Source organism: Mus pahari, chromosome 6, assembly GCF_900095145.1.
Source record: "Mus pahari chromosome 6, PAHARI_EIJ_v1.1, whole genome shotgun sequence".
In the NCBI taxonomy this organism is placed as follows: Eukaryota; Metazoa; Chordata; class Mammalia; order Rodentia; family Muridae; genus Mus; species Mus pahari.
The window spans coordinates 95,781,976-95,803,276 of NC_034595.1; the positions used below are offsets into that span (position 1 = coordinate 95,781,976).

Here is a 21,301-nt window from a genome sequence, read left to right on the forward strand (position 1 = left end):
GGGGCTGCGACCCTATAGGTGGAACAACAATATGAACTAATCAGCACCCCCAGAGCTCATGTCTCTAGCTGCATATGTAGCAGAAGATGGTCTAGTCAGCCATCATTGGGAAGAGAGGCCCCTTGGTCTTGCAAACTTTATATGCCCCAGTACAGGGGAATACCAGGGCCAAGAAGGGGAAGTGGATAGGTAGGGTAGTAGGGGGGGAGGGTATAGGGGACTTTGGGGATAGCATTTAAAATGTAAATGAAGTAAATACCTCATTAAAAGAAAGAAAAGAAAAATTGAACTTTTGTAGAAAGCCAAGTTTGATACAACAGGTAATAACTTTTGACCTATTAATTCTGTGCCCAACAGAAATAGATCAAATTCAAATAGAGTCATCCTGTTGGCATTTCTGTAACCACAAAGGCTTTATGACACCAATCTTAAAGAGATACTGAGTTTAAAATAATTGATTTTTATCATAATGTTAATTTTTTTAACTCTGATAAATTTCCTGTTTGCTTGTTTTGTTCCTCTTCCAATATTCTTTTTTTATTAATTAATTTACTTTTTACACTCCATATTTTATCCCCCCCGATTCACCCTCTGACTGTTCTACATCCCATACCTCCTCCTCACCCACCTGTCTCCACAGGGATGCTCCCATCTCCCATCCCTCCTGACCTTGAAGTTCCTTGGGGCCTCCACTCTCTTGAGGGTTAGGTGCATCATCTCTGAATGAACACAGACTTGGAAGTCCTCTACTGTATGTGTGATGGGGCCTCATATCAGCTAGTGTATGCTGTCTGTTTGGTGGTCCAGTGTTTGAGAAATTTTAGGGGTCCAGTTTAACTGATGCTGCTGGTCCTCCTATAGGTCACCCTCTTCCTCAGCTTCTTTCAGCCTTCCCTAATTCAATGACAGGGGTCAGCTGCTTCTATCCATTGGTTAGGTGCAAATATCTGCATCTGATTCTTTCAGCTGTTTGTTGGGTCTTTCAGAAGGCAGTCACAATAGGTCCCTTTTTGTGAGCGCTCCATAGCCTCAGTAACAGTGTCAGGCCTTAGGACCTCCCCTTGAGCTGGATCCCACTTTGGGCCTGTCACTGGACCTTCTTTTCCTCAGGCTCCTTTTCATTTCAACCCCTGTAATTCTTTCAGACAGGAACAATTATGGGTCAGAGTTGTGACTGTAGGATGGCAACCCCATCCCTCACTTGATGTCTTATCTTCCTGTTGGAGATGGGTTCTACAAGTTCCCTCTCTCTACTATTGGGCAATAAGTGAATATTAGCAAAAAAAAAAAAGTACAGAATACCCAAGATACAGTCCACAGAACTCAAAAAGGTCAACAAGCTGAAGTGCCCAAGTGAGGATGCCTCATTCCCACTTGGGAAAGAGAAGAAAGCAATCACAAGTGGAGGGAGAGAGTGAGGGACCTGAGAGGGAAAGTAGACACAGGGTGGGGAGCAATAGGGGGAAGGGGAATTAGTATTGGGAGAGGGAAAAGGACTGAAGCCCTGAGGGCCAGCAGAAAGAATGGAAACAGGCAACCTTTGGAGATAGAAGGTTGTGGGGGACCCTTCAGAATGCAGCAAAGACCTAGGAGGTGAGAGACTCTCAGGACTCAAAGTGAGGGATCATAAATGGAATGCTCTTTCCTTGATTTCTTTACCTTGATTATTATGTAATCAAGGAAAATATTAAAAGAAAGTATATTTTGAATAGGTATGTAATCAATGAATAAAGTTTCAGAGGAAATGACTTTATGTATAAATAAAGCCTGTAAGAGATCGTCAGAGTAAGTCAAGACATACATAAATGTGTTTCCTCTCTGTCTTGTCTCACAAGAACAAAGTTGAATGGTGTCCCATATCTGATTTGCCCCTAGCTTCTCTTGCAACCACCAGTTCCAACCCTTGCCCTTAACCAGGGATGGTCCCTTGCACTCTTTTACCTGTTTCTGGGACCATTTTCTTCCTACTGGATTGCCTCATCCAACTATGAAGGGATGTGCCTAGTCTTGTTGCAACTTGATATGCCGTGTTTGGATGATAGCCCTGGGAGTCCTGTCTTTTTCTGAAGGGAAACAGAGGAGGAGTAGATGCGGTAGACAGGGAGGGTAGGGAAGGCATATGGAGGAGAGGAGGGAGGGTAAACAGTGGTTGGAATGTAATATATGATAAAAAATATATATGTTTAAATATATTATTTAAATGTGCTTAGGACAGGCTACCTCTCTCCAAGCTGTTGGCCCTCCTGAAGTCCATGAAAGAATATAGGTAATTCCACTGCAGGTAAATTCATGGCCAATGGCTGGCTATCCCTAATAGTGATAGAGCAAAATAAAAAGACAAGTGGCGGTATAAGAAGGTCATACAAGAAGAAAGCCATTCCATGAATTAGTTGGCTGACCAACTTTGCAGTACTTTCCCAGTTAACCTAGTCAAGAACAAACTCTACAGACATGGTCCCTTCACTGCATATAGTTCTTTAAAAACAGAAAACTGCTATAAGCCACCAAGGTTAAATGGGATTAGACAGTGGTTCTGTCAGGCTCTCATCTCTGTTGCTTTTATCTATGCAAAAGAACTAACTATCCATAAGACATCACATTCACCATATGAGTCTTTAGAAGAAAACCAGCCATTTAACTCCATCCTTGAATCCTGAATGCAAGGGAAATCATGTGTTGTTTTAAGCCAATGCATTTGTTTTTGTTTCACTAAGGAGAAAGTGGGAATTCATTTCTCCATTAACAGAATTATACAGTATAGTTTCCCACTTTTAGGGAAATACCAGGGCGTATGCATACCCAGAGTGCAGTGGATAAGCCTCACCCTGGGTAGGGCACCTTACTCATGGTCATGATGGCTTCCCTCCTAGCTAATTAGTAAGTCAGTATATTTGTAAAAATGTATTCCAGCAGTCAGAGAAATCTAACAAAACTCAACAGAAGCTCTACTGAAAGTACAGGGATGCTGTTAGCACAAGGGACACAGCCACAAGGTGGCATCATTCTACCAAGAACTAGAAAGCCACAGAGATTGTAGGAAAGATGACTATATGACAGGGACCCTGAAGCCTGTCTTCAGAGCAATAGATGCATGTTTTAGCTATGAATTTTCTTGCCACATCCTGGGATCTCCTGAAAACATTAGGAATACATACATTCAAGTGTGATTCAATATCAGGTTCTTTTATGAAGTGTCACTACCAATTGGGTATTTTTACTTCTCAGGGACGGAAGGAAGATATGGGGTAAAGAGCAGATGCTTCTCTGGGATAGGACTCATGTTCAGTTCTTAGTACCTATGTCAACTGGCTCACAATGCCTATAAACCCAGCTCTAAGGGATCCTATACCTCTACAGGCACCTGCACTCACAGGCACAGATCCCCACTAAGACAATGGTTTGATTACATTTTAAAATGTAAAACATAGAGTCACACACGTAATTAGAAATAAGACAAATCTTGTCCTGTATAATGACAGCACCAAGAAGCTGGCTAAAAGAGGAAGATATTTTATGGGGATCATCCCCTAGACAAAGAGCTATAGACAAGTAAGGACTAGTAAAAAAGAAAGAGAGAGAGAATTAGTCTAGTTCAGGAATAAGGGCCTAATTATTTCTACTCTACCAGTGGTCAGTCCTGAAATCATGTTTATACGAGCAACACTAAACTGACTCAGCAGGTATAGATACATGAAATGTAACAAGGATGCTCATAGAAAATGAGGCCAATAATTCAAATCATATTAGGAGGAGGGACATGGAAGGAGCTGGATGGGAGGGGTTGGAGGGAAAAATGAAGGAAGACTAGAAATGGTTTGATTACATTTTAAAATGTAAAACATAGAGTTTTTGTCTCAGACTATAAGGTTATGGACTTTTCCCATGATAACTAATCTTAATACTAGCCTATTCCAAGAAGTGGCTGAGGTAATTTTAAAAATGGAATGATATACCAAAGAACCAAATTTAGTAATAGCTGTGAGATTACAATTTCAACTGAGGAAGTTCTTGTTCTTGCTACTCACAGTATATGCCTGGAACAAGGGCTCTTAGATGGCCTCATCTCCCTGAGTCCAGAGAGTAAATTTTGAAAATGGAATCACACCATCTCTAAGATTCTGGCTGTAGTGTTCCTTCTTGAATGTACAGAGCTGGTTATAGAACAGCCTGGACAAGTGGACCACACAAACTCCATGACTATCTGTTGGACAACAGCTTCATTCTCCCAAACAATCGCCAGTCTACTAGAGCTCTGTCCCAAGGTCATACTCTCTAATTGTTCTCACTCATCCATGTACATTATAATGGTACATACTTTTTAATTCCTATACTCTTGAGAATATTTTCTGAGTTTGTGAATGGGTGTGAGTGACTGGTTGGGTGTAGGTGTTTGCCACATGTGTATGGATACCTACGGAGACTAGAAAAGGATGTCAGACCCCCCTGTAGATAGAGTTACAGAAGGTTGTGGTCTGCCTGTTCACTGGTACAGGAAACTAAACTCTATTCCTTTTTAAGAATAGCAAGTGCTCTAATCCCTATATTATTAAAGTTCTTTATAACTCTAATGGTAGCTGGCCAATTACTATGGTATAAATGTGGAATACCTACCTATAACTCAATCACAGACTGTTTTGAAAGCTGTAGAGACTTCCGGATATATGATTTGAATGGCAGATGTAGAAAGGCAAAAATAACCCTTTGAAACTTTTGCCTGCTTCTGGTTCCAGCCTTCATTCTCTGATTCCTTATCTCTATGATGTAAGGAGTACCTGCTGGACACTCCCACTCTCATGAACTCCAGCATGCTTTACTCTCCATGATGAGATGAAATCCCACTAAATCCATGAACCAAAACAAGTCTTTACTTTCTCACTTGGTTCTGTCAAGTATTCTATCAAAGTAACAAAAATGGGAAATAGTGGGGGAAACTGATACCAAAGGAGGAGAGTCATTGTTATAACTGAAGCCGAAACTGGGCTGTATTTTGGAAGAGTTTGGTCATACAGTCCAGAGAAACTGCAGAATGGTGCAAGCACAAACTTAGTGGATAATTTAATCCTGCTGGAAGTTGAGGTGTAAACACTGTATACTTACTTTCTGTTACTGTGATGAGATGCCATGACCAAAACAACTGAAAGATTGAAAAGTTTCTTGGGGAAAATGCTTACACAGGGAGACTCCATACTGGTGGAGGAGGCATGGCAGCAGTAAGCTAGAACAGGAAGCTGAGAAGTCATATCTTCAACTGCAAGCATGAAGCAGAAATAATGAACTAGAAGAAGGGTGGAGCTATGAATTCTCAAGGTCTACCCCTAGTGATGTAATTCATTTCTGTGAGGCTGCAACACCTCCTTGTAAACTCCCTAAATAGCCCCATTAACTGACAAACAACTATTCACATACACAAGGCTGTGGGTGATATACTACCCCAAATATCAACAGGAGTGTGACCATGAGGCTTCAAGTAAGAACAGGGTACTATTGGGAACTGGACCAGAGGCCATTTACATTAGAATCTTGCAAAAAATGTCTACATTCTGACAAGATCCTTTAAAAAAACTCTGAGTGAGACAGAATTTAAAAGCACTGACTTAGTTACTTTGGTAGACTATATGGAGTGAGTGAATCCCTGAGTGAGTGGGTTTGGCCATGTCAAGGACAAATGCCTCAAACCATGAAAGTGGCAAAGCTTTTCCTCCTTGGTGAGTCTCATTGGGATGGCAAAGCCTTCCTCTAGTCCATCCAAATGTAAATGTTGATAATATGTGCAGAAAATACCTACCATAGCTTTCCTCTTCGGATACTCATGGCCTAAAGACCGACTGTTCCACTGCTGAGATTGCTTCTATCTACATTAGCTAAACCTGAATCCTTGTCTTGTTGCATGCAATAGCCTATCCCTCTGATCAACTGTATATAATAAACATGCTAGCTTCTGGAGTGCTGTAGCTTCTCCATCCGAAAGCTTAGACCACTCACCTGCAGCTTTATTGTGTCTGTGTGTCTGTTCATTTCTTCACCAATCCAATCTTGTGAAAGTCATCAAGCGGTGCAGCATGCAAAGCCTAAGCTAATGCAGAGCAGCGGAGTGTTCAGGTTGTTGATCAACACAGATACTGCTCACAGCTTTTAGCCAGGTTTGCAGTGAAGACTGAAAGTAAAGTGATTTGAAAAGCATACATTTTGACAAAGAAAAGGTTTTTTAATTACAAACAACCCAAATATTGACAAAAAATCTTTCATTATTAAGCGGATGAGTACTATGAAAGAGAATCTATATGCTCTACCCTGGAACAATAGAAAAAGATGTGCTAATAGCCAGAATCCTCCCACTAAAGGATGCAGGATTGGAAAGCATATTGTTTTTTTTTATGAGCATATATTAGTTTAGTAAGCAGAAAAATACAAACAAATCATGATTAGCAAAATTTCTCATAATTACTTTAAAGTTTCTAAGAATGGTGTTTTATCACTGATTTATCAAATCTTATTCATACAATGTATGAAGTAACCCCTAAGTCTGCTAAAAGCATAATTGAGAGCTTTTGCTTGGTCATAACTTCCTTTCTAAGTTGCTACGTGGCATGAAATCCCATGGATTGGAACCAAACAATGGAGCCAGGCACAGAATAGTGGAGTGAACAGGAGGAAACACACCTCCATCTTGAATGGGATTGTCTATGCCCCTCGAGTCTGTGATTTGCTGACTTCCATTTTGTCTGCCAATCTGAAGAATAGAGACATAACCAAGGTGTTACATCAGGGAGGAGGGGAAGGGGGAGGAGGTTGAGTGGGGGTGAATGGAGAACAGAGAGTCTCTACTGGTTCTAACAGAGGCAGGTGAGCTATAGCAGTGTCTCTCCTGACCTCTATGAACTGCCTTTTCCTCTCATTTATTCAAGGTTGAGGATTGGTCAAAACACAGGGAGCCAGCCAGAGGGTGTCNNGGCCTGCAGCCCAAGCATCAGCAACCACATTACCATACAAGAGAACACTGTGGCTTTAAAGGGGAATAGTGCCGAGAACTCAGTTCTTTCCTCACTACATAACTCTGGCTGCCCTTGAACTCATTAAGTAAATCAGGCTTGCCTGTAATTCATGGAGATCCACCTGTCTCTACCCTCCAAGTGCTGGGCAAAGGGGTGCCTCACCACACCAAGCTAAGACTATTTTCTAAATTGTAACTTTCTTAGATTTCCCCCTACTATTTGCACAAATTTGTCAAGTCCAAACATAATTCCGAATGAGGTAGATAGTCTCTACTCAGCCTGTGGTCTCTGAGGGGCCCGTCAAGGCCTATGCCACGAGAGCACTAGATTCCCAGGCAGCGAGTGCTGAGGGTGGCACCAACCCATGGAGGAGCAAGCGCCTCAGTTGGCTATTTTCTCAATCTCATCCAAATCATCTGTGTCCAATTAGAAAGCATATTGTTAAGCCTATCATTTACAACAGATGAACAAATGTGTGAATGGCTTGAAACTATTAGAGAAGTACTATTCTTGGCTCAATTTCCCAGCCACATCCAAGCTGCTTCAGTTGTGATTTCAGGAGGCACAACTACTTCTTGAGCTGACAGCAGAACTCATCCACATGGTGCTGTTTATAAGATTCAGGAAGAATGCAGTATTTATATGTCACTGGAGGCTTACGCAAAGTGTCTATAGAAAAACCTCAGAGGTCAGACAGCATGTGGCAGAGTGATAACATCTACAAAGTCTTTCAATGGACATTTAGAATAAAGACTAAGTTGTAATGAAAAGCCCAGAATATTGGTAATGACAGAAACTTTAAACATCTGCCAAAGAGAGGTGAGAGCTAAGATGGCCACATCTCAAGAGACAGATTACAACTGTGCTACAAATGTCAGTATTGTGGAAGCAGGGCTGTCCAAGCCAATTGAGGCTCACATTAGAGCATAATGTGCTCCAACAACAAACCAGGAAGTGTAGGGTTTGGTACTGAAACTTTAAGAGTTTCAGCTTTACTTTGGTCCACTATACCCTAACTATCTGTATTACAAAATATTAGAATGTGATTGATCACTACACACCATCATCTATCAGAAAGGTAAAACTTTTTTTTAATTTTATAGTGACTCATGTCTAAGAGATTGCCTTGAATCTCAGTAAAAGTCCGAAGTCAGAGACTTTTGAATACTTTGAGGACTTAAAAATTTTGAGGACTCTCAAAGTTACATTAATAAATATTTTTTGCATTGTGGGATGAAGAATGCTGTGGTTTAAATGCAGAATATCCAACACAGATTCATGATTTGAATGCTTCTTTCCCAGCCTTTAGCCCAATTTTGTGGATGTAGAGTCTTTAGGAAATGCAAGCTGGTGAGTAGAAGTAGGTCACTAGAAAGGAAACAAAGATTTGGAGAGGCTCATGTAGAAAGTCATTCACTATGACTGACATTTGTAGCATATGAAAGAGTTTTACTATGGAAGGGGAGGGTAGGTAGGTAGGGAGGGCTGATATAAGTATAGCACCAAAAAACCCTAATCCTCCCTTGCATCCAGAGAACATGGTTAGAGAGTCTTCTCAGGCAAAGAGAAGAACGGATGATATCCAAAGACTGTGGTTCCATAAGCCAAGAACTCAAAGATGTCAAATACCCTGAGCGATACAGTCTATGGCATATTGAACATGTTAGCTACTCCATCTACATTGCTTCTGTTTCACAGAAGAGAAATATGGCACCGCCATTCATCCAAATGACTGACATGTCACTTGCATGTCTATTGTCTTCTTATGATCCCATCCAGTTGGCTGTGGCAAATCTTGCCATCATCCTAGGATCCAAAACACTAACAGAAACCCTGTCTTAGTCAGGGTTTCTATTCCTGCACAACCATCATGACCAAGAAGCAAGTTGGGGAGGAAAAGATTTATTCAGCTTACATTTGCACATTGCTGTTCATCACCAAAGGAAGTCAGGACTGGAACTCAAGCAAGTCAGGAAGCAGGAGCTGATGCAGAGTCTATGGAGGGATGCTACATACTGGCTTGCTTCCCCTGTCTGGCTCAGCTTGCTTTCTTATAGAACCCAAGACTACCAGCCCAGGGATGGCACTACCCCCAATGGACCCTCCCACCCTTGATCACTAATTGAGAAAATGCCTTACAGATGGATCTCATTTCCCTAAGGGAGGCTCCTTTCTCTATGACAACTCTAGCTTGTGTCAAGTTGACACACAAAACCAGCCAGTACAAACTCATTATTTTATCCTCCAAGGTGAGAGACCGAGTTGTTGAAGATTGGTGCTAATGTTTGAATCTGCATGTCCAGATGCTGAGAGTCTTTGTTCCCAATTGGTTTTTGGTCTATCAATAAAGATACCAGCAGCCAATGGTTAGGCATGATGCAGGACACTTAAGAGCTGCACAGGTAGGAGTTAGAGGGAATCGCAGGGACTCAAGAAGAAGAAGGGGATGCAGAAGTGGCAGGAGATAAAATCACCCAAAAATATGAGACTTCCCATAAGTGGCCACCTCCCCAATTGGACCTAGGGTAGCAGGGGAAGGTTTAGGAGTGCCCAGCATTTGAGGTAGCCAAGATATTTTAAAATTAACTGGCATGCGAGAGTGCGTGCGTGCATGCATGCATGAGTTTTATCCTCAGAGCCAAAGATTCCCTGGGTGGGTTCCTGGAAGCATGACTCACCCAGGAGGTCAAAGTGGTACAGCCAAAAACTCCCACAACACCTTATCCCAGAGAACATATAGTTACATAGAAGAGTGTTGGCAACTCATCACTTTTATGGTCTGGACAACAGTGGGGCAAGGATCTTTGTAACACTGGGAATGACCTGTGAAATCATCACCTCACACACCTAGAAACACATTTTCTTATTTCAGGTGACTTTCTGTGTTCGCAACATACCTGTGTCTATGAGAATCCATCTCAGGATAGACAGGGATCTGAGAAAGGAATTCTAATCAATGCAAATCCAGTGGAAAGTCACGGCATTCAGAGCTCACCCAACCCTATACCTCCCCACATATTGCTTCTTGAAATCTCACACTGAAATCATGACAGAAGACAGCCTACAAATAGCAACATTGGAGAGTTTGATTGAAAATCATTCTTCAGGATGTATGGAAGCAATGTGAGTGGAACTGTGATCAGTGACCTTGCCCTCAGAAGCAAAAACATGACTGTTTCTTCAGCATGGGTGAGGCCCAAACAGTGTTTTGTCATTGTAAGTGACAGTATGACTGGACTGCATCTATTCTGTACAGACCTGAGTAAATCCTCAGAAATATCAAGAGCATTTTATAATTACAATATAAATTTTACATATTAAAAGTAGTATAGAGAGTGACTGGATGGAACACACTGTATTTGTGGTATAAGGGAGAATACAAATTTGACTTATTGAGCAGAGTTCTTTGCTTCCACATCTAATTCCAACATAAGTCATGGATGTCTTCAATATATCCTCTTGCTAAAATACATACCTAAGCAAGGGACTGAGTACATGCATAGGTATTCCTTGACCCACTCCACTGAAACCCCAAATTTACTCTCATATGTCTTTTATGTAACAGGCAACAGCATTTGCAACTTTCATGGAGCAGGGGAAAGAGAAAGGCTGCTTATCAAACAAATTGATGCATGCATGAAAGCCATCCTCTGCATGGTACCAGCTCACAGGAACCCCCTGGTCTTCCAAGCGCTTCTTGTAGAGCAAGGCATCATCTCGGAGGATATCATGCTCACAGCTCACTAGGAATGTCTTAGGAAGCTGAGCAATGATCCTGTCATCTGCTAGGAGAGGTGAAATTTCTGCACTCCAAACATGTTTGGTTTCTAGATAAGCAGCCTCATTGAAAGGTCCAAAGACTTCAGGTTGTGTGTCTTGGCTCCAGAACCTTCTGGGGATGTTATCATAGCTGAGCCATTTCCTGTACTTCTTCCACTTGTCCAAAGGTATAACTGCACCTGTAGACATGGCATCTGACCAAGAGAGGTCAATGGCCAGGTATTTACAAATACACATAAGCAACATGTCTCTGGTAAGAAATGGCACATTTTTGTTTTGCTGATAGGATGGTAACTGAAAATTGATGAAGTGCAGAATTGGGTAAATCAAGACTTGAGTCTGGATTCGAGGTAGATTTGGCATGTTGGTTAAGACCTGGGTGACTGTGGCCACAGCCCAACCTCCCAGACTGTCTCCACAGAGCACCACCCGGGAGGGATCTACCCCCAAAATTTCCAGGTTCTTCAGGAAGTGGATAGTAGCATTCAGGCAATCATTGACAAGGACAGGGTGATGGTAGTCAGGAAGCTTGCGGTACCTAAGGAGGAAAGAGCAACCACAACATGCCTCTTTACAACCGGGTCAATGGAGGCGATTTCAGTCATTATCCTCTGCTCTCAAAGGGCCCCAAACCTGATTCAATCCTCAGAGTGATCCTATCAAGTAAACAAGAAACCTTCACTTTTCCTACATGAATATGAGGAACCTTGAGAATCAGGGAAGACAGGATTCTCCATTCTCACATATTATGTTTTCCAAAAATTGAACAAGTACAGACTCCATCAAGTTCAAAGATGTCTTAGAAAACTGAGCAACCAGCAAGGATCCAGAAAAGGCTACTGGAATTCTTCTGTTCCCAACTTTCCACATACTCACCTCCCTCTGATAAACTGAGCACAGAGGGGGAATTCTTAAAACCAACACTAAACACACTTTACATTAATTCTAGTTTTATTAATAAGGCATTTCTCCCTAGTCTATTTTCCTGTGATTAAGCAAAAGTGTTGGGAGAAGAGGTGATTAGACTTCATAATCAGGAGCTCTTAAATTCTTAGGTGGGGCTGATTTAAGAAAATGATTGTTAGTCTAGCAGCCACCTAGGTTTATATCAACACTGGTCATTTTAAGCAACATAGAAACATTGAAGAAGCCACAATAATAATTGAGGCCACTTGCCACTAAAACACCTCTAGCACTTGAAGTTGCAGTCCTACCCAAAAAAAAAGTTTGAAACAAGCTGTCCTTCCAATATGAGGCTAGAGGGAAAAAAAATGTCCTGATGACCTACCTAACAGAGAGACTCCAGCTTGGTCCAGAAAGGACAGTATAATGCCTCTCATAAGCACTTGTCTGCTGACACTGGAGGACACCCTCCTTCTGATAAGAGAAACAAGCTATTTTGTTCATTTGGGGAGCCAGACGGAGGCATATTCCTATGTTGGCTGTGTCCTAGGTTTGTAATATTAGCCCTATTAAATAGCCTCTCACTATTGTTTGTTTCCTTCCTGCCTTTTCAGAAAAGACTAAACATGCTACCAGAAGGAAGTGTTGGTGGTAGTGTCAGCAGAGGCTGCAGAAGCACGGTAAAGCTGAGCCATAAGAGTGGTTGAACTACAAGGACCACTGACAGGCAATGATGATGACTGGGCCATGGAAGAAGCCAGAAGCCTTGAGAACATCTGTAACAGAACCAAGGTGACTTCCAGTGTCCATGACAGGAACAGATGGAAATCCTCAAAAAGAGCAGTAAGGGGTAACATAAAAGCAGTGCTGACAGCAGCAGTAGAATGCAACAGCAGAGAGACAGTAAGGGGGATAAGACAGCAGTGGCCTCAACAGGAGAAACAAAAGCAGGAGAAATAGAAACTGTACTTTTAAAGGGCCAAGAATGTTAGACACTCCATGTCATGAACTGTAAATAAGGATTTCTGAACCCTTAGATCTACAGAGGAGTTGTACATACACCCCACTACCACCAAAATTGGGACAAATTTTTGTTGTCTAAAGTCACTGAGCCCATTCCAAAAAATGCTCTGGCATATATGTCACTATGTTTCAGGTTACTCACCCCACCAACAGCACCAATGAGTCTGTCTCATGGGCCAGGAAGTTTCCCAGGCCATGGTACGTATCTGCAAGGGAAGACCCACTGTTAAGCAGTTGTGACAAGAACCAAGCACATTCAACCACTACTCCAGGGACAGCAGCTACCTCTGTGGACCCAGATATGACATCTTCTTTTTTAAGTTCATAGAGGAGACGTAGGTGGCAAGATTAGGAAAGACATGCAGATGTGTGGGAGAATGGGCAATGTCGTAATGACAAGCTCTGAAGCATATTTGTAAAGACCCTTCTGGTGTGAAGAGAACACTAAAGCAAAATAGGACAAATGAAGCCAGCACACTACATTTGGGGTTCAGAAATGAAGGGGATAAAAATCAATACATTTCCCCTCACCTTTTGCAAGCCTAACTAAGGAAAGTGCATAAATTTTATATAGAGACAGAGAAGACAGAAATGCTCAGGGCTAGGAGAGGGAAGGAAAAGAAGAAATGAGTCCAGTACCAGGACAGCCCCACTCTAGACTTAGACAACATAGATGGCATTGCTATATAAGCTATGAACCACTGACTGAGCTGAGCCCCAAGCTCTGGGCTCCAATGTCTACTGCATTAACTTCTTCCTGACAAGTCCTCATGAGGATACGTGCAGGTCTCTCCTTTGCCACTTCCTTCTTACCACACATGAAGCTCCTTACCTAGGCTTCCAAATATTGCACCTCCTCCATGGTAGAAGATGATGCCTCGCCTGTATTTGGAAGATGCTTCTTTGGGCTTGAACAGCCTCACAGGAACTGTCCCAAAATGTGTGTCAGTCACCACCACATTAGGGTTCTTCCTTATCAGGATTAGATCCTGGACAAATTGCAAAACCCTGGGCATGGAACAAATTCTCAGTTTCTCTAGTATGTTTCCCTGTAGGAAGCAAAAGGAAAAACATAAGGCATAGGAGAGTGTGAGGTGGGTGTGTAGATGTGTGTTCACCATGTGTCCTCTGCTTCACATATGTGCAAAGAGATCATGAGGACTTAAATGACTGTGAATTCTTTTCAGAGAGGAGAGAGTGTTCAAAATCTTCTTCCCTAAAGGTCCTGATCGAGTATGGATGTTGCTGTGGTTGAATTGCCAGTTCCATTGCCAGTGTCAGTGTTAAGAAACAGGCAAGTCTAGTGGTGGTGATATGGTATGCTAATGTGTCAATTAAGTCCTTTATGGGGTGACTGGGATAAGGAATTTCATTATAAGCTCCTGAGGAGTAAGATCAACGGTATTTTCTGTCTTGTGATCTGTTTTTTTACTGTGTTAGTGTCCCCTATACCAGCCAGTATTTGAATATTTTTAAACAATCGAGGTATTCTTGGACTCCTAGTATACTGACAGGTTCTAACATGCCACCTTATCCAAAATACATGCCTGTTTCACAACTACCTTGGTAAAGAGAGAGGCCATATATCACTAAGACAAACAGGCACAAGAGACTTTTAATAAGGCTAAGAATATTTTTTCTGAAGGTTTTGACAATAATAGGACAGGCTAAACAACTGTGGCACTTTTAGCCCAGTGGAGAAGTAGATGAGGCATGTACATAGGGAACTGGTTAGTACAATGTATAAATCCTATACATTTGGGTGAGACATGCATACATGCCTACAAGGACACTAGTGCAGGCTTCTTGAAAACATTTGCATGTTTAAAAAAACAAACTATGAAAGCCACCAACAAGCATCTCATACAAATAAGTGGTAAGTAGGAACACATATAGAGAATTGATGGTGACAAGAGTAGTTATTTGACAAAATGATGTGGAAATCTATGGTGAGTGAAGTTTCAGTGCTTCCCACCTATCATACAATCCAACTGGGCCTGGATACATCTTTTAATATGCTATTAAGACAATAACTTTGTTAAATTAAAAACCCCAGGTTTCAGAGATGGGTTGCCTCCCTACAAATGGTTAACAAAGGAAGTATATGAGGCCTTCAAGAATATAAAGGCTCTTGCCACTGCTGTCAGATTCATGCCAGTCCTAGACAAGAAGACTATTGCTAAAGACACCATGTGATCTGGGTACAATACATGGAGAAACAAAACTGTGAAAAGCTGGAAGTTCCCTCCTTACTGGCTATCTTCCATAAAGACAGAAGGTGCTATATGTGGGCTTAAAGGGAGAACTACCACCAAAACCCTACTCAGGTATGGTCCTGGCATTCTACAGTACTAAATGCCAGGCAAAGTATGCCTGTTTGTCAAATAGTGACATGAATATCTTGGGAAAATCAAGATCATGTAAGCCCCACTACACAGGAGTTTGTCTGGTATTGTATACCACTGGCTGTGGAAACCAAAGTTCCCAAAGGGGATGGCCTTGATTCTGATTGATTAGATAGATAGTGTGCTTATCAAACTTCCCTCTGAACAGTTTCTCTGTCAACTTCAGAACTTGTCAGGAGCCATTATAGGATAAACTAATAACTAGCAGGTGATTTTCCTGCGATAACTTTGCCTTGGATTTAAAATCTACAATGGGGCTCTGATGATCAAGGCCCAGGAGAAAATCATTTTAGGAAAGATTCCTGCTATTAATATGCTTTTCCTGTATTAGGTATTATCCCACCCTTTTGAGCAGCTCTCAGCAGAACAACAAAGATGCGCTGTCTTTTAGTGATGACTTCATAATAGTGATGATCCTATAAGAATTCCTAAAATTGTATCAGTATTTATTAAGCTCTTTTACAGTGAAACTACTATTACATTCTCTCTGACAATCAAAACTGCAATGAGAACTCTGCCAGTCTCCAAGTGTCACCAGTTAATTGCTTCTGAGATAGTAAGCAGGCATTCTACTATGCAAAGCACATTCTAACAAGTTGTAAAATCATTAACCAAAGGTCATAAAATGGGAACTACAACTTATTATAGGTACTTGGGAAAAGATAAAATATTGACTGGGTTTATCTATATAGAACTTCACTAATAACTTAATTATGTTTTTTAACTCTCTATTAACCTATGGAGCTGTGACGGGTGATGAATGTTTAGCCAGATAATGACTCCTAATGGATATGCATGGAATGATTTTCTGTTGTAAACTTCTATTTCAATTTATGATTTGAATTTATGTGTACACTTGAGATGAACTTCTTACCATGTGATTGATCACATTCTCTGAAAGTATAAATAAGTGCAGAGGACACAGAGAAAAGATAGAGCTGAGCTGAAATTTTTAGACAGAACACTTTTTAGATAGATCTGAACAGAACTGTTTCAGAACAGAACTGAGAATAACTCTTTAGTCAGCACACAGGAAAACTTTTTAGACAGAACAAGCTCAAGAAGAACTTAAAAATAAAAGCATAACATTGGAAGAAAAGGCACTAAGAGTAAGAGCATTATTGTGCCATCAGATCAGAAGGAGAGAGCAAGATTAGGAGTATACAGAGTGGAATAACTTAGAAATTATAAAGTAACACACAAAAAAAATAAAAGAGCAATATGCAGAATACAGTGGGAAAGAGGAAAAAACAAGAAGCTGCAGAGAAAGCACAAGGATCAGGCAGCCTTCTCCTTACCATGGAGCAGAAAAGGTATTTTCTTAATAATAAGGCAGGCTTAGTCTTACTAAAGAGAAAAAGCTTTCTTCATACAGACATGGGTTTAATTCATTTAGCAAGGAAACGGTAGGAGCTAATCTTCTGCTTGAACCCACAGAGGGCCCCAAGGTCCCCAGAGGACTCTCCATGCCAAAGGCCCCCTATCACACCCAGTACCTTGGGATCACTAGTGAGTGGAAAGCAACATCAGTCCCAAAGAATCCCGGAGGGTCTTGTGCCAGCAGGACCAGGGACAAAGGAACCCTGCCCGACCAGAGGCTGGGATTCCTTTCAGTCAGGGAGAACCCCAAGCCATCTTCAACGCAAACCCAGCAGAGGGTCCAAAGTACCCAGAGGACTCTCCACGCCACAGGCCCCCTAGCACACCCAGGACCTTGGGATAACTTGAGAGCAAATGGGCAGCAGAAGCAAGAGAGCGTCTTGGACAGGGTCCCTTCTGGCCTTCATCCTCAGCCAGGAGGCAGAGCTGAGACCCAGACCCCAGGGCACCTTCCTTGCCAGAGGAGAGTTGGCCTCCAGGGAGGGCTCTGACCCCAGGACTCAGGAAATGGATCAGAGTTCCAGACTTCTGGACACCTTCCCTGCAAGAGGAGAGCTTACCCACAGAGAGTGGTCTGACCACTGAGACTCAGGGGAGAGTTGGACTCCAAGGAGTACTGACAGAGGCTAACAGAATCACAGGAGGAACAAGCTCCAGCCAGAGACAGCTAGAACATCTAACACCAGAGATTACCAGATGGTGAAAAGCAAACTTAAGAGTCTTACTAACAGAAACCAAGAACACTGGGTATCATCTGAACCCAGTATGCCCAACACAGCGAGTCCTGGATACCCCAACACACCCGAAAAGCAAGACTCAGATTTAAAATCATATCTCATGATGGTGGTAGAGGATTTTAAGAAGGGCATTAATAACTCACTTACAGAAATACAGTAGAACACTGCTAAACAGGTAGAAGCCCTTAAAGAATTACAGGAAAACATTGCTAAACAAGTAGAAGACCTTAAAGAGGAAAAAAAATCCCTTAAAGAATTACAGGAAAACACAACCAAACTAGAATTGAACGAAACCATCCAAGATCTAAAAATGGAAGTAGAAACAATAAAGAAAACCCAAAGGGAGACAACTCTGGAGATAGAAACCCTAGAAAAGAAATCAGGAACCATAGATGCGAGTATCAGCAACAGAATACAAGAGATGGAAGAGAGAATCTCAGGTGCAGAATATTCCATAGAAAACATAGACACAACAATCAAAGAAAATGCAAAATGCAAAAAGATCCTAACTCAAAACATCCAGGAAATCTGGGACACAAGGAGAAGACCAAACCTAAGGATAATAGGAGTAAATGAGAATGAAGATTTTCAACTTAAAGGGCCTGTAAATATCTTCAACAAAATTATAGAAGAAAACTTCCCCAACCTAAAGAAAGAGATGACCATGAACATACAAGAAGCCTACAGGACTTCAAATAGACTGGACCAGAAAAGAAATACCTCCTGACACATAAAAATCAGAACAACAAATGCACTAAATAAAGAAAGAATATTAAAAGCAGTAACGGAAAAAGGTCAAGTAACATATAAAGGCAGACCTATCAGAATTACACCAGACTTCTCATCAGAGACTATGAAAGCCAGAAGATCCTGGACAGATATTATACAGAACCTAAGAGAACACAAATGCCAGTCCAGGCTACTTACTATACACACCAAAACTCACAATTACCATAGATGAAGAAGCCAAGGTATTCCATTACAAAACCAAATTCACACAATATCTTTCCATGAATCCAGCCCTTTAAAGGATAATACCAGGAAAACTCCAACACAAGGACAGAAATTATGCCCTAGAAAAAGCAAGAAAGTAATCCTTCAACGAACCTAAAAGAAGACAGCCACAAGAACAGAACCCCAACTCTAACAACAAAAATAACAGGAAGCAATAATTACTTTTCCTTAATATCTCAATATCAATGGAATCAATTTCCCAATAAAAAGACATAGACTAACATGTAAACTGTTACGTGCTGTTTATGTAAACATAGACTGTTTACGTAAACAGGACCCAACATTTTGCTGCATATAGGAAACACACCTCAGGGACAAAGACAGACTTAAAAGGCTGGAAAACAATTTTCCAAGCAAATGGTCTAAAGAAACAAGCTGGAGTAGCCATTCTAATATCGAATAAAATCGACTTCCAACCCAAAGTTATCAAAAAAAAAAAAAAAAAAAAAAAGACAAGGAGGGGCACTTCATACTCATCAAAGGTAAAAATCTTCCAAGATGAACTCTCAAGTCTGAATATCTATGCTCCAAATGCAAGGGCCAGCCACATTCATTAAAGAAACTTTAGTAAAGCTCAAAGCACACATTGGACCTCACACAATAAAAGTGGGAGACTTCAACACCCCACTTTCATCACTAGACAGATACTGGAAACAGAAACTAAATAGAGACTCATTGAAACTAACAGAAGTTATGAAACAAATGGATTTAACAGATATCTACAGAACATTTTATCTTGAAACAAAAGGATATAGCTTTTTCTCAGCACCTCATGGTAACTTCTCCAAAATTTACCATCTAATTAGTCACAAAACAGGCCTCAACAGATACAAAAATATTGAAATTATCCCATGAATCCTATCAGGTCACCACATAATAAGGGTGATCTTCAATAACAACATAATTAATAGAAAGCCAACATTCATGTGTGAGCTGAATAACACTCTACTCAATGATACCTTAGTCAAGGAAGAAATAAAGTGATTAAATACTTTTTAGAGTTTAATGAAAATGAAGCCACAACATACCCAAACTTATGGGACACAATGAAAGCAGTCCTAAGAGGAAAACTCATAGCATAGCTCTGAGGGCACTAAAAAGAAACTAGAGAGAGAATATACTAGCAGCCTGACAGGACACCTACAAACTCTAGAATTAAAGGAAGCAAATTCACCCAGGAAATAAAATCAGGGGTGAAATCAACCAAGTGGAAACAAAAAGAACTATTCAAAGACTCAACCAAACCAGGAGCTAGTTCTTTGAGAAAATCAACAAGATAGATAAACCCTTAGCCAGACTAACTAGAGGGCACAGGGATAGTATCCTAATTAACAAAATCAGAAATGAAAAAGGAATCATAACAACAGAACCTGAGGAAATCTAATACATCATCAGTTCCTATGACAAAGGGCTATACTCAACAGAACTAGAAAACCTGGATGAAATGGAAATTTTTCTAGACAGATACCAGGTACCAAAGTTAAATCAGGATCAGATTAATGATCTAAACAGTCCCATATCCACTAAAGAAATAGAAGCAGTCATTAATAGTCTCCCAACCAAAAAAGGCCCAGGATCAGATGGGTTTAGTGCAGAGTTCTAACAGACCTTTAAAAAAGACCTAATCCCAATTCTCCTCAAACTATTCCACAAAATAGAAACAGAAAGTACTCTACCCAATTCATTCTATGAACCACAATTACTCTGATACCTAAACCACATAAAAACCCAACAAAGAAAGAGAACTTCAAACCAATTTTCCTTATGAATGTCGATGCAAAAATACTCAATAAAATCCTCGCAAACTGTATCCAAGAACACATCAAAACTATCATCTATCATGATCAAGTAGGCTTCATCCCAAGGATGCAGGGATGGTTTAACATAAGGAAATCCATCAATGTAATCCACTACATAAACAAACTCAAAGACAAAAAACACATGAACATCTCATTAGAGGCTGAGAAAGCATTTGACAAAATTCAACACCCATTCATGATAAAAGTCTTGGAATGTTCAGGAATTCAAGGCCCATACCTAAACATAACAAAAGCAATATACAGCAAACCAGTAGCCAACATCAAACTAAAGGAGAGAAACTCGAAGCAATCCCAGTAAAATCAGGGACTAGACAAGGCTGCCCACTTTCTCCCTACCTATTCAATATAGTTCTTGAAGTCCTAGCCAGAGCAATTAGACAACAAAAGGAGGTCAAAGGGATACAAATTGGAAAGGAAAAAGTAAAAATATGAGTGTTTACAGATGATATGATAGTATATATAAGTGATCCTAAAAATTCTATCAGAGAAATCCTAAACCTGATAAACAGCTTCAGTGAAGTACTGGATATAAAATTAACTCAAACAAATCAGTGGCCTTTCTCTACACAAAGGATAAACAGGCTGAGGAAGAAATTAGGAGGAAAACACCCTTCACAATTGTCAAAAATAATATAAAATACCTGGGTGTAACTCTAACTAAGAAAGTGAAAGATCTGTATGATAAGAACTTCAAGTCTCTGAAGAAAAAAATCAAAGAAGCTCTCAGAAGATGGTCATGGATTAGCAGGATTAATATAGTCAAAATAGCTATCCTGCCAAAAGCAATCTACAGATTCAATGCAATCCCCATCAAAATTCCAACTGAATTCTTCACAGAGTTAGAAAGGCCTATTTGCAAATTCATCTGGAATAACAAAAAGCTAGGATAGCAAAAACTATTCTCAACAATAAAAGACCCTCTGGGGGAATCACCATGCCTGACCTCAAGCGGTACTATAGAGCAATTTTGATAAAAACTGCATGGTACTGGTACAGTGACAGACAGGTAGATCAATGAAATAGAATTGAAGACCCAGAAATGAACCCACACAACTATGGTCACTTGATCTTTGACAAAGGAGCTAAAAACCATCCAGTGGAAAAAAAGAAAAGACAGAATTTTCAACAAATGGTGCTGGTTTAACTGGTGGTTATCATGTAGAAGAATGTGAATTGATCCATTCTTATCTCCTTGTACTAAGGTCAAGTCTAAGTGGATCAAGGAACTCTACATAAAACCAGAGACA

At 40.7% G+C, this 21,301-nt stretch overlaps 1 protein-coding gene and 1 non-coding gene across 3 annotated transcripts in view; both read right to left on the reverse strand.

The window, feature by feature from the left end:
- Positions 1 to 2,711: 2,711 nt before the first annotated feature.
- Positions 2,712 to 2,878, reverse strand: LOC115064304. The gene has a single exon (XR_003844146.1). It is a non-coding gene; the product is annotated as a U1 spliceosomal RNA (small nuclear RNA).
- Positions 2,879 to 10,535: 7,657 nt separating this feature from the next.
- Positions 10,536 to 21,301, reverse strand: part of LOC110323805 (arylacetamide deacetylase-like 4) — a 14,235-nt gene continuing 3,469 nt past the window's right edge. Inside the window, exons 2-4 of one of the 2 annotated variants that reach the window (XM_021201178.1) lie at positions 13,576 to 13,747; positions 12,841 to 12,904; positions 10,536 to 11,310 (exon numbers count right to left, since the gene is read on the reverse strand). In XM_021201178.1, the coding sequence (XP_021056837.1) occupies positions 10,536 to 11,310; positions 12,841 to 12,904; positions 13,576 to 13,747 (1,011 nt within the window). Of the gene's footprint in view, positions 11,311 to 12,840; positions 12,905 to 13,530; positions 13,748 to 21,301 lie in introns of both variants that reach the window. The other variant, XM_021201177.1, reaches the window with a different exon arrangement.